At 32.8% G+C, this 13,167-nt stretch overlaps 2 protein-coding genes across 2 annotated transcripts; both read left to right on the top strand.

Moving 5' to 3' along the window:
* The first annotated feature begins 1,348 nt into the window (after nt 1–1,348).
* LOC132064291 (translationally-controlled tumor protein homolog) lies at nt 1,349–3,700 on the top strand. The gene is made up of 5 exons (XM_059457229.1): nt 1,349–1,501; nt 2,669–2,742; nt 2,858–2,986; nt 3,074–3,231; nt 3,363–3,700. Exons 1-5 carry the CDS (start codon nt 1,474–1,476, stop codon nt 3,478–3,480), a joined length of 507 nt encoding a protein of 168 aa, XP_059313212.1. The 5' UTR covers nt 1,349–1,473; the 3' UTR covers nt 3,481–3,700.
* A 2,978-nt stretch (nt 3,701–6,678) lies between these two features.
* On the top strand, nt 6,679–9,122 carry LOC132064290 (translationally-controlled tumor protein homolog). Its single transcript, XM_059457227.1, has 5 exons — nt 6,679–6,833; nt 8,068–8,141; nt 8,258–8,386; nt 8,473–8,630; nt 8,771–9,122. The coding sequence occupies exons 1-5, from the start codon at nt 6,806–6,808 to the stop codon at nt 8,886–8,888; spliced, it is 507 nt and encodes a 168-aa protein (XP_059313210.1). The 5' UTR covers nt 6,679–6,805; the 3' UTR covers nt 8,889–9,122.
* The last annotated feature ends 4,045 nt before the right edge of the window (nt 9,123–13,167 follow it).

Genomic DNA, 13,167 nt, shown 5'->3' on the forward strand with positions numbered 1-13,167 from the left:
ATGGAATTAATGATAGGATAATTATATTGTTTAATTTAATGAAAGAAAAAATTTATCAGTATTAACTCACTCAATCTACCTCTAATAGTTTTCTTTTAAATTTGAAATCTTTTGTTAATGTAATATATATATATATATATATATATATATATATACACACCATAACTTTGCTTTAAAAATCACACTCCCCCCTCAACTTTGAACAATAGACATTCTTCCCCCATTATCATAACTGATTTTTTTAAATGCCTATTTTACCCTTACATAATCAACTCATCTTTTTTTTTTTACTTCTTTAAAATCATAATATTTTTATTTTCTTTAATCTATTTAAAGAATTTCTTATAGAAAAAATAAACATTATTTTCGAGCCGGAAAAAGAAATGTGAGAAATACTAATTGAGTATAAGTTAATTTCGTTCTAAAACGAAATAATGAGAAGAATTAAAAAATTTATTTGTTAATAATAATCAAAACTCTAATATCTATTTATACATGTGAAAATAATAGGTAATAATAACTTTATAAATATATTACAATGCATGTAATGCAAAAATAATTAATAAAATAGAGGTATATTTTATAACAAAATTATTAGAAGAATGTCTATTTATATCGTAAATGAATCTTAAATTATAATTTAAAAATATTTCGTTAATGACAACTAAAACTCGTTTATCTATAAAGACAATAGTGTATAAGAGAGAATGAAACTTAAATATACGCATACACATGCATGTACATACATATATACATACTTAATGTATTTAATATTAAAATATCAATCGCAAAAAATAATGTTACTATAAATTCATAAAAAAATTATTCTAAATATATAATATTAATGAATTTAAATAAAAATTTATAAATAGCTACGTTAAAAAAAATATTATATATAATATAAAAAGGTTTACATAGATGAAGGAATGAAAATGTCAAGGATAAAATAGACATCACATATGATAAAGAGGGGAGAATGTCTATTGTTCATAATTTAGGAGGGAGTTTGATTTTTAAAGTAAAGTTGAGGGAGAAAATGATTTTTAGACACTCGCTCTGTTTCAATTTAAGTGTCTTACCTTCTTTTTTTTAATCTGTTTCAAAAATAGTATCTTTGTTTATATTTAGTAAATTTTTTAATTCGAAAATTATACGTGACAAATTTAAGTCCGCGCAAGATTTAAAAATATGTCTTATTTTCTTTAATTTCATTCTCAATCAAAATAAAATACTTAAATTGGCACGGACGAACTAATATAACACAGTACTTGATACATTTTGGGCCTTAATATTTGGGGGCCTTGCCTTACCCTAGAGCCCCTGGCGCAATCCCGTGGAATTCTCCAAGCTATAAAGACCTTTTGTATACCATCCCAAACCCTCCCTTCTCGAGCCTACACTTTTTTTTCCTCTCTCTTCTTCTTATCATCCTTAATTTTAGAGAGAGAAAGCAAAAAAGGCTACTTTTCCACCATGTTGGTTTATCAAGATCTTATTTCCGGTACTTTTCATCCTAATATTGCCTTGTTTCTGATTTCGTTAATTTGTTATGCTCCTTTTTTTGCTGGGCCAATCTCTTGGTTATGTTGTGCCAAAATTTTTGGTAGAGGATTGTAATTTCGAAGGCTTGTATCTGTTGTTGATGAGTCAGCTTTTGTTTTAACGCTAATGGAAACTTGTTATTAATTTATGTTTCCTTGATGTCAATAAGATCTGGTTGATTTGAATGGTTTTAATGGCTATGTGGTCTGCCCACGGCCCAAAGCTATTAAGGGGTACTGCCCCTCTTTTTTTTTTTTTTTGTGTGTGTGTGTTTGGGAACGAAGGAATTAGATCTATTCTGGATCTTATATTTAACACCATCTTGAAGGATTTTATCCCCAAAGTTTCGACCTTGCTTTCTTTTATGTGAATTTTAGAGCCATATAAGAGTGACTTGGATCCATAAAGTCTTGATCTTGGTTGCTTCTATTTTTGCTAGACTTGTAGTATATATCTGTTTAGTGCAAAATTATGCAACAAACATAAAAAGATGTGCTTTGCAAACCCCAAAGATCTGGGTTTCCAAGATCAATTATACATCTTGAAGTTTATAAGGGTGACAGTAATTATAAAGGAAACTAGAGTACACAGGTTTTTGTTTTGGTTTAAGCTTTGTTCTTACACGTTTCTTTTGGTTAGCTATTCAAGTATTTGTAGTTTTGTGCACATGCTTGATGTTTTACTTTGCTTTTGTGCGCTCAATGGGGTTTGTTGTATATAATAGAGTGAACTATTATGTCGGCTGAACCCTTCTGTCTAGATAAGCTAACAATTATACTCAGTATCATAGGAATTTTAGCACAAAATAAGGCACGTGGAGGAATGAGATGTTTAGCTGGAATTGTAATAAAACAAAAAATAGCTACCTCTCTGTGGACTGGTGAATATCTTTCACCTGCTTTTTAAATATTGGAAAATATCGTTACATTTTTATGGTGCTGAACCAACTGCGGCTTCCTATTTGTTTCTGCAATTTGAATTTTTGAGCATGTATGTTTTTTTGCTGTTATACGTACTTTAAAAGGACATTCAGCTTGTAGGAATTTTTATTTTTGTTTGTGTCCCGTCCCCTTCATGGTATTTTGCTGTTCTTGAAATTTAAAACACTTCATAAAAAATATTGCAGGTGATGAGCTTCTCTCAGACTCATTTCCCTATAAAGAGCTTGAGAATGGATGTCTTTGGGAGGTTCAGGGCAAGGTAGAGTCTCCAGTTAATTATTGCCCCAAAATTTCCATATGTTAGCAAACTTATTTTTTGTGGACCATCTAATCCAAGCAAAAAGGAATAATGTGGTGTGTCTGTTACATTACAGTGGGTTGTTCAAGGAGCTGTTGATGTTGACATTGGGGCAAATCCTTCTGCTGAGGGTGCAGATGCAGATGAAGGTGTGGATGATCAAGCTGTCAAGGTTGTCGATATTGTTGACACTTTTAGACTGCAGGTTTGTATACCTTTTTAAGGAACTTTCAGCATTTTTAATATTCCTCTTAATTATATGTGAATAAGAAGTGTTTTTTGCTATTTGCAGGAGCAACCTTCTTTTGACAAGAAGCAATTTGTTACATACATGAAGAGATATATCAAGAACCTGACACCCAAGCTAGAAGGAGAAGCACAAGAAACATTCAAAAAGAACATTGAATCGGCAACTAAGTTCCTCATGTCAAAGCTCAAGGACCTTCAATTGTATGTCTATTTTCACTCTTTATCAGTTTATCACATTGTCTAAGCTAATTCTTACTGAAGTGGAATGTTTTTAGTTTTCACTTTCACATCTTGAACTACTAGAACCTTATACTAAGTGTTTGTGCTGGCAGCTTTGTTGGTGAGAGCATGCATGATGACAGTTCCCTGGTGTTCGCTTACTACAAGGATGGTGCAACTGATCCTACCTTTTTGTACGTTGCGCCTGGCTTGAAGGAGGTTAAGTGCTAGATGTCCAGTGGAGTGCTTCAGCTAGAAGTTTTGTATTGGAGAATTATGTTTCATGTAGTTTTAATTTCTCGTCCTTTTTGTTTTCTCTGTCAGTTTCTTCTGAACCTTGGGTATTTGTTGTGACGTATACTTGTTATAACTTAATGACCTAGAATAGCCTTTGAGCTATATTGGTAATTAAGATTTGTTATATTGGAATTTTATCTTTAGCTTTGGATAAGAGTTACCCAAGTAAGATCCTTTATTCGATCTTCCAAGTGCGCGTGATTGGTGATGACTTTGGTGCAACTCCAACCTTGTAGGTTACCAGCAGCAGTTCTTGAGCATTTGTTGTTTGTAGTACTCTTGATAGTGCATCTGTTGAATGTCTATCGGATAAGGTTTCAATTTGTGAGCCTCATTGGTGTGCATGAAAATATTGGAAGGAGTCCTTGCTGGAACTCGAGACCAATAAGCTAGGGTTTGCTTGATAGCCAGCAATACATTTGCAGAAACTGTAAATGGGAGGAAGTTAACCTCTTATTGCTCCATCTAATATTGGGAATATTTAGCATGGTCACTAGCATTACAGGGTCAAAATCTCTAGATCCGGGACATGTACTTTTCTAAGAGGCTGATTTATTAGCTCCCCTTTTTCGTGCTCAGACCGCTCAGTTCTATTGACCGCTATTAATTCTCCATCGCGCACAAAATAGAAACTCTTAGCCAGCAAGCAAAAGAAAGCAAGTCAAGGTGAGAAAGCTCTCGATGGCCATACACCTGAATGGTTGGACCACTATAGAAAGAGAACAATGAAGATTAACAACTTAAGCTCATTTATATGAAAAGGTCTTTATTATTGTATTGACATTAGTCAATATTTTCAACTAAGAGTTTTTGTCGTGCATGCGAACATGATAAATAAAATCAAAGGTGTGGCTGAGTTGGTTTGAGGGGAGGCCTCCCCGAGGGAGGTCGTGGGTTTGAACCCAATGCAAGATCGCGCATCAGCGGAAACTGCTGATGTGATTCATCTCATCCAATGGGGTTTGCGCTTATTCCATAGTGGGGTTTTTCTACAGATGGGTAGCATTGCAGTTTTCGAAGTTTCAAAAAAAAAAAAAAAACAAAGATATCTATCAAAGATATGAGTGTACCTCCAATAAGCTTCAAAGTAGATCTCCACTTGAAAAGACTAAGAATACTCTAAATCTAAATTAAAACACATTACTTTGCGCCACACACTTAACCTTCTAAAACTGAAACAAGTTGATTAACTCTTCTCTTCTATTCTATCTGGGAATCAGAAGCTAATGGAGACAGCGCAACTAGTTTTCTTCATTTATGAATGAGGGCCTTCTTCCTCTCTTTCAAATTACAAATGTGGTTTATCTCCTGCATTATATTAGCTACAGCTTCAGATTCTAGAGAAGGTAAATGCTCCCAGAATAGATCCAATATTTATTCCGATTGGAGCTTCTCCTCTTCTACTTGAAAGATTCCATGCAAAATTTCTTGAAATCTTATAAAAGAATTTATGATTACGCTCAAAGCTTAATTTGCTGAGCTCTAAGTTCCTCTCCGTCTCTCTTTGCCAAATAGGTGAAGTAAACTTCTATTGATAGGCGTTGGATGTCTTTGACCCTATGTTATTATCAGTAAAATAGGTTGTATGGGTTTCGTGACTGGATCATTTCAAATAAAATCTTAAAAACTAAAATACAAAGATTTAAATAATCAACTACTACTAATATAATGTCAACTTTAATAACGTGGCTTGACAAGAATGGAAGAAGTTTTATTAATTTAGGCGCACAAAATTCTGAACGATAAGAGTTATAACGGTCTATATTATTAATGTTGTTGTTGTTGTTGTTATAATACTATACCATTACCGTATCAAATTAATTCGGTATGTTTCGGTATTTTAAAGTTCGATTTCGATATTTTACTGATGCATTTGTGAACGTTCATCTGCGTAGTTTTGTCGATTTAGACTTACATATACTCATATTGTGGAGAATTATGACTTAGCATTTGAAAGCGTCTCAATTATTATGTACTAAACACCTTACACATGTAAAAATATTCAAAAGAAAGTACAAGCAAATCCTTCGTAAATCAATTACACAAAAAAGACATTTAAATCAAGCTAGAGTAGTCAAAGTTCCAACGTTTAAACAATTAGTTTTCTAATATTACTAGTTTATATATTTGGTAGTATTATAATACTAAGATATATTAATTGTATGTGTAATTATATACTTCGGTATGGTATTCGGTATTTCCTTTATGAAAACCGAATACCAAACTTTTTAAAAATGCATATCAAATACCGTACCAAATACCATAATACCGAAACCGCGGTATAAAAAATTTTAATTTTAGTATGGTAATCGGTATCTACCATACCATGGCCACCCCTAATTGTACTCATATGTGAAAAACCCAGCAAAACTCCCTGTTTCATTTTATTCCTTGACAATCTTTTTGAAATATGTGGGGGATCGTTAAAAAAAAAATTATTTATCTCAACAAGATAATATACTACTATTAATTATGATTTAAAATGGTACTAACGTTAACATTTGAAACTAAAGGATTGATACTATTTTTATTAGCCTTAATGATTTTTCTTAATGGGAAAGTGGCAGTTGCCAAAACGTTTTTGACCATTTCTATTTGGTCTTTAAATAGCCATCGATGGTTGTTATTACAATTTACTATAGGAACGTTGATGTTAAGCATTTGGTCACTAATTTCCCTACATATATAGATACTCCTTTGTGTACTTTAATTGTGGAGAAAAAAGCTATACTAAGAGACATACATATTTCTTTTAATATTATAGTCTGTTGGGTTTTCTGTTTTGTTGATCTTTGTTAGATTCTGACTCCTAATTTTATACTAGAAGAGCTTGTTGAATTCTGGGATACACCCATATCGGGTGAGATATCCTTAAGACGATTAATGCCTTAATTGATATCTCAGTGTTTATGAATTCGTTAAAGTGTTAGTGATCGAATATTTTCGGTAAGATTTTCAATAGGTACCGGACATCGAATGAGATTTTTTTTTTTTTTTTTTAAAAAAAAGAAAGGTACGGACGGCTCACAAGTCACAACCCGACTCAAATTGGGTTTAGACAAATACGGTAAATTCTGGATTAAGTCGGTTTATTTTGGTCAATTCCCAATCCCCACTGAGTTTCAGCTATAAATACTCGTGCACCACCCTAAATCCTCCCTCTCGAGCCTTCGCTAGACCGCTTTTTTCTTCCTCTCTCTTCTTCTTCTTATCATCCTCAATTTTAGAGAGAGAAAGCAAAAAAGGCTACTCTTCCATCATGTTGGTTTATCAAGATCTTCTCACCGGTACTTTTTCTCGTTTTCATCCTAATAATATTTTATCGTCTGTGGTTAATTTATTTACTTTGTTATAAGGCCCGGTTTTATGTGTATTCAGCCTCTCTCTTGGTTATGGTTTGTGTTAAATTTTTGGTGGAAAATTGTAATCTTGAATAGTGTTTTAGCAATCTGTGGTGACTCTATTGGCTTGTTGATGGGTCAGCTATTGTTCTATCATAATCGAATTTTGTATGAATTTCTGTTTCTTTGATGTCAGTAAGATCTGGTTGATTTGACTGCTGTTACCGACATAGGGTCTGTAAGGTTATTAAGGTTCTTTCTTTTTAAATTAAAGGGAAAGAAAAAGCAACTGGCTTTTGTTCTTAATTTGAATGATTCCCGATCTAATTTGGCCTTAAAAATTTACATGTTTATTTTGTTGGGGAATTAACGAACTGGATCTGATCTGGATTTTACTTTTCAACACTATCTTGGAGGATTTGATCCCCTAAGTTTTTTACCTTGCTTTTTTTTTTTTTATATGATGTGGTCCTGAATTTGAGAGCCATATAGGAGTGTTTTTGATCCGATGTTGGTTGCATCTAGCCGATTTAATTTAGGAAATCCTAGTTCTATGTATCTGTTTATAATACAATTTTGAGCAATTTTATGTAACACCCATAAAAAGATGTGTTTTTTGCGCAAGCCCATAGATCTGCAAATTCTTTTTGTGAAAGCGGTGGATTCTAGTAATCAAGATCAATTAAACATCTTAAAGTTTATCTGGGCTATGGTTATCATAAAGAAAAAAGAGAGTAGTACACAGGCTTTTTTTGGTTAGCTCTATTCATTCACTTGTTTGTTAGGTGCACCTCGGAGTTGATCTAGTTGCTTGGTATGCACGAGTTCCCTATTTTTAGAGTGTTTTAACAGTGGTTTTGGAAAAAGTATCGAGTTTTACCTTGCTTTTCGGCACTCAATGTGGGTTTCTTGTAGTATAAAAAACTATTGTATCAGCTGAACAATAAGCTACAATTGAGGCTGGTTCCTAAATAAAAAATGTGAACTTTTATGGTGCCGATGCTACTGCAGCTTCCTATTTGTCTCCACAATTTGGATTCTCTAATCATGTTTGCTTTTTGCAGTTATACGAACTTTAAAAGCACATTCTGCTTGTGCGAATATTTTTTTCTTTCATTTTTTGGCCCCTTCATGATATGTTGCTGTTATTGAAACCTGGAGTCTGAAAAAATTATTGCAGGTGATGAGCTTCTCTCAGACTCATTTCCCTACAAAGAGCTTGAGAATGGATGTCTTTGGGAGGTTCAAGGCAAGGTAGGGTCTCCAGTTAATTATTGCCCCCAAATATTTCCATATGTTAGCAACCATATTTTTGTGGAATATCTATTCTAATTAAAGAGGAATAATTTGGTGTGTCTGTTACATTACAGTGGGTTGTTCAAGGTGCTGTTGATGTAGACATTGGGGCAAATCCTTCTGCTGAGGGTGCAGATGCAGATGAAGGTGTGGATGATCAAGCTGTCAAAGTTGTTGATATTGTTGACACTTTTAGACTTCAGGTTTGTATACATAGTTATGGAAGCTTCAATCGACATTAATAGCCTGTTAATTATGTGTGAATAAGAAGTGATTTGCCTATTTGCAGGAGCAACCTTCTTTTGACAAGAAGCAGTTTGTTACATACATGAAGAGATACATCAAGAACTTGACACCCAAGCTAGAAGGAGAAGCACAAGAGACATTTAAGAAGAATATTGAAGCAGCAACTAAGTTCCTCATGTCAAAGCTCAAGGACCTTCAATTGTATGTCTATTTTCACTCTCTATCGGTTTATGGCATTGTCTAAGCTAATTCTTACTGAAGTTGAATGCTTTTTGTTTTCGCGCTCACATACTTTGCACCTTGAACTACTAGAACCTTATACTAAGTGTTTGTGCTGACAGCTTTGTTGGTGAGAGCATGCATGATGACAGTTCCCTGGTGTTCGCTTACTACAAGGATGGTGCAACTGATCCTACCTTTTTGTACCTTGCACCTGGCTTGAAGGAGGTCAAGTGCTAGATGTCTGGTGGAGTGCTTCAGAGCTAGAAGTTTTAAATTGGAGATGTTTCATCTAGTTTTAGTTTCTGGTCCTTTCTTGCTTATTTATGTCAGTTTGTTCTGAACTTTGGGTACTTGTCGTACTTGTACTGTTTTCTTCGTTTTATAATTTTATTATGTGGGACAGCAAATGACCCTTGTTGAGTTGAAAGTTCTGTTTGATTATCAATATCAATTTTGCCTATTAAATCTTTATCTATGTGTTGGAAGGTCTTTTTAGTCCAGCTATCTTAGTTATGAACGAAGGGAAAAGAATTCTCTTTTGCAAGTGGTAGTCGAATACGAATCTAAGGAGCAAATTGTGTGACGGAGGATTTTGTGTAGAGATATGGCTTTGGTGATGGAATTTTTTAAATCCACATATGTACTATATACTACATTACCTCAATGAATATCTGTGTAGTTTTATGTATTATTTAACTAGTGGTATAATTTATCGTGATATATAGTTATTTGAATTTATGTATTATTTAATCATTGATAAATGAACGAAGCTTGGTTATAAAGGTAAAGGTGTAGTCGCCCGCAAGGTGGTTCAGTTGGTTGGTTGAGCATGGGTGAGTGTTACCCTTCTTAACCCCTCGTGGGATCATATGGGTATGTTGTTTTTGTAAATTAACGAAGTTTAGTGTACATGCATCATTGTGTCGTATATCGCTCCGTTCACCGAATATGCTGTGTCGATTCCTTTTCTGTTCCCTATTTGTTTATTGGAGAGATGCAAGTACTCATTAATCATTGATTCTCTTCAAGGACCCCACTTTCATTAGACTTTGGCTTCTTGAATTATTCAAATGGGAAAACTATGTAGTTGCAGTTGCGTGAATTTGCAGCAGAAAACTTGTTATATTTGCTATTGCGGTTAACCTCTTTCGCAGGTGATGTTATACTTTTGTACTCTATTTGTTTCGTCATCATCGGATCTATATTTTCTTTTGACTCGAAAAAATATCCCTTTTTTTTTTATCAGACAGCCCGGTATAATTTAATAAAAAATTGCTCTCCCACAAAACATAGTAAAAGATTTCAAATATAAAAATGTTAAAAAGGTTCGTAAAATATCATTTTATGATAATTTGTGTTCTTTTTTAAGTTACTAATTTCACATTTTTTATCATCGATTACCTCTAGTTATCATTACGGTGGCATGATATTGTTAAAAAAATTATGCTGTATTAGTGTTATAAATTAAACTCTCGAACTAATAATCTCCAATAGGGGTTTTTAATACCTAAAAGCTTAACCACAATTGTTTGTCATCCTAGTGCACCAGTATTTTGTTAAGCAATAGTCACTAGATATAAATCACCTTATTGGCAAAATGTTTAGGCATGAAAGCACTTTCTGGGCTGAGTGATAGAATCATAAATTTTAATTTGGCCTATTGGTCACAGACTCACAGCTAACGTCAAACTCTTTACTGTATATGCTACTACGGCTGCCCCTGAGTTTTAAATCAAAATCAAATCAGTAACTCTGAAAATATATAAAAGATAGTACATGTCATTTTGTTATTTTCTTTCTTTGTGTTTGTCCATCTGATCTTGTATTTGTGATTTTAATTTGAACCTTTTAGCAATCAATATCTTTAACAATATCCAGAGGCGAATCCAAGATTTTATGAGGATGGTTCACCATTTTAAATAAAATTAAAAAATAAATAAAAGGGAAGTGCATTTAGTTGGGTTGCCATCCCTACCTTAAAGGGATTAAACCAAGACTTGATCTTCGCTCCAGTCTACCATCGACCTGTTGTTAAATAATGTTTAGTCGGGTGTGTGTTCACGACCCATTTTTTATACATAAATTATTTTGATAATCTACAATCAATTTGAAAATAGTCATGTTTGAATAGTAAGGACCAAGGAGATTGAGTTTCCAAATTCATAGCCATACGTTATACGCTTCATACATATTTGGCTCAACATGATAAATTTTGCATTTGAAATATCAACTTGAATATTAGCTAGTGTTGGACATAGACTTGGTTGAAATTTTAAAAACAAAAGTTTTTGAAATTGTGTTTTAAAATAGTTTTTCAAAGTTAAAGTTGTGTTGAAGATGCATTTTACTTGAAATAAGTTAAAGTTGTATTTAAACATGCATTCAATTTAGAAAAAAGTTCGAAGTTTTATGAGTGAAAGGAAAAAAAGTTCACCAAAAAATTATCCCATACTAGTTTTTGGAACTTGAAAATTTTTCTTTAAAAATGTTTCAAAAACTGATCAAGTTCCATGAACAAACAATGTTTTCAAAAGAAAAAGTTGACAAAAAAAAAGTTTTAAAAAATCTTTTCCAAACGGGAGCTTAGTTCATTGAAACCCTTAATTTGGATACATTTCAGTCCCCAAAAATCAAGATATGGGATCCAGTTTTTTTTCTTTTGTTGGTATTCACTCTGTTTTAATTTATTTGTCTTATTTTTTTTTTTAAGTCCATTAAAGAATGTTTTTTTCGGAAACTCTTTTATTACAACTTTTCACGTGATATGTTTAAGAGCACAAGATTAATTTTTTTTTTGGTACATTCTACATATTTTTAATTTAAGACCAACAACAACAAGCCCAGTATAATCCCACCATGTGGGGTCTGGGGAAATTTAAGACCATACAATTTAAAAATAAAAATTACTACTTTCTTAAACTCGGTGCTAAATCGAAACTAGAAAAACAAATTGAAACGGTGGGAGTAATAGAAAACATGGGATCCAGTTGGATGTTATGCATTGTATAAAATAGCAAAAGGATCATGGGGAGTTGCACCGTAATAATTGTCAAAATTGGCCACCCATTGGCCACTAACACGAAAGGAATAAGAATATTCGTGGGAGAGCAGACCTCTTCTTTGTCTACATGCACAGTTGGAACCTTTCGGCAACCAATAAAGCAAACAATTACTCATACTTAACAAAGAAATTTATTAGGAATCTAGATTAGAGCTTGGGTGGAGTAATCCACTTTTTTATTCTTTTGTTGTAATTCAGAATTGTCAGTCTGTTTGCATTATGTCCATGCAGAGATAGATTTGGGACCAGGAAATTACCCTTTAAATCGTTGTTTTAAGAGTTCAGAGCTAACGATTATTTTGCTAAAAGTTCAGGACTTTTTTCTATATAATATTAATTGAGTCATTTAGACAAAATACTCTTATAATTAAAGTGATTAAATATATTTATTAAAGAATAAATAAAGATTATGAAAGCAAATAATATGAATTGAAAAGAAATACTCATATAAAACAAAAATTCACCAGCATTACGCAAGTGGTCCAAAGATTATTGCTTCTGAAATACCTCTAGTCGAAATGAAGACTAGTTCTGACAAGAGTTTAAAGGACCACACCAAGTCCCAATTCATAGCAGTCATACAACAATAATATACACATTGCAATCTCGTAAATAGGTTATAGGAGGATACAGTGTAGGCAGACTTTACCCTTACCTAAAGGTAGAAAGGTTATTTCCATAAGACCCCCAGTTTAAGTGCAGTAAATCAAAATAATAATGAAAAGAAAATATGACAATGAAGTAAACATGACAACTAATAATGAAAGTAGTACAAAGCATTCAGAAGAATATTATATAATAACAACAGCGAAATGGTGCGATAATTGAATACAACAAACAACAGATGGTAACAAATACCAAAAGCAATATCACTCAATTTTAGGTTAAACACCCGTGTAATATCACTCAACTTTAGGTACATCTCCTTTATTTCTAAATCAAACACTTAGCACACTCCTACACTATGAAAATCCCACACATTCTTAGTTGTTTCACATAAGAGTTAATTTATGGGCAATATTGCCCTTATCCCCATTCCCATCTAAACCCTAAACTCCATAATGGTAGATGATGTCCAGCTATCTGACATCGACATAACAAACAAGCCTCTCTTAGAAGGGAAATATTTTTCCTCGCAACTAATTAATCTCGATATATAGAAATAACACTACTCTTTGAAAAGGAATAAAAATGGAACTGTTTATATATAGAGAAAATAAAATCGTATTTTTTTAATTGTGGATTTATATTATAATTTTTAACATGTATTTTATAGTAAAAAGAATGTGTCTTACAGAATTTATGTATAGTTTCTGAATGTGTAAGTTTTTATATTAATATTCAGGTCACTCTGAAATTTAAATGTAGAGACGTATAACTTGAACTTCTTCATTCTTTTTCCGAGACAAATCTCATTTCCAACAAATTCGTATTTTTTTGTGCAACCTCTTTAAA

The sequence above is a fragment of the Lycium ferocissimum genome, chromosome 7 (genome assembly GCF_029784015.1).
Source record: "Lycium ferocissimum isolate CSIRO_LF1 chromosome 7, AGI_CSIRO_Lferr_CH_V1, whole genome shotgun sequence".
Taxonomy (NCBI): domain Eukaryota; kingdom Viridiplantae; phylum Streptophyta; class Magnoliopsida; order Solanales; family Solanaceae; genus Lycium; species Lycium ferocissimum.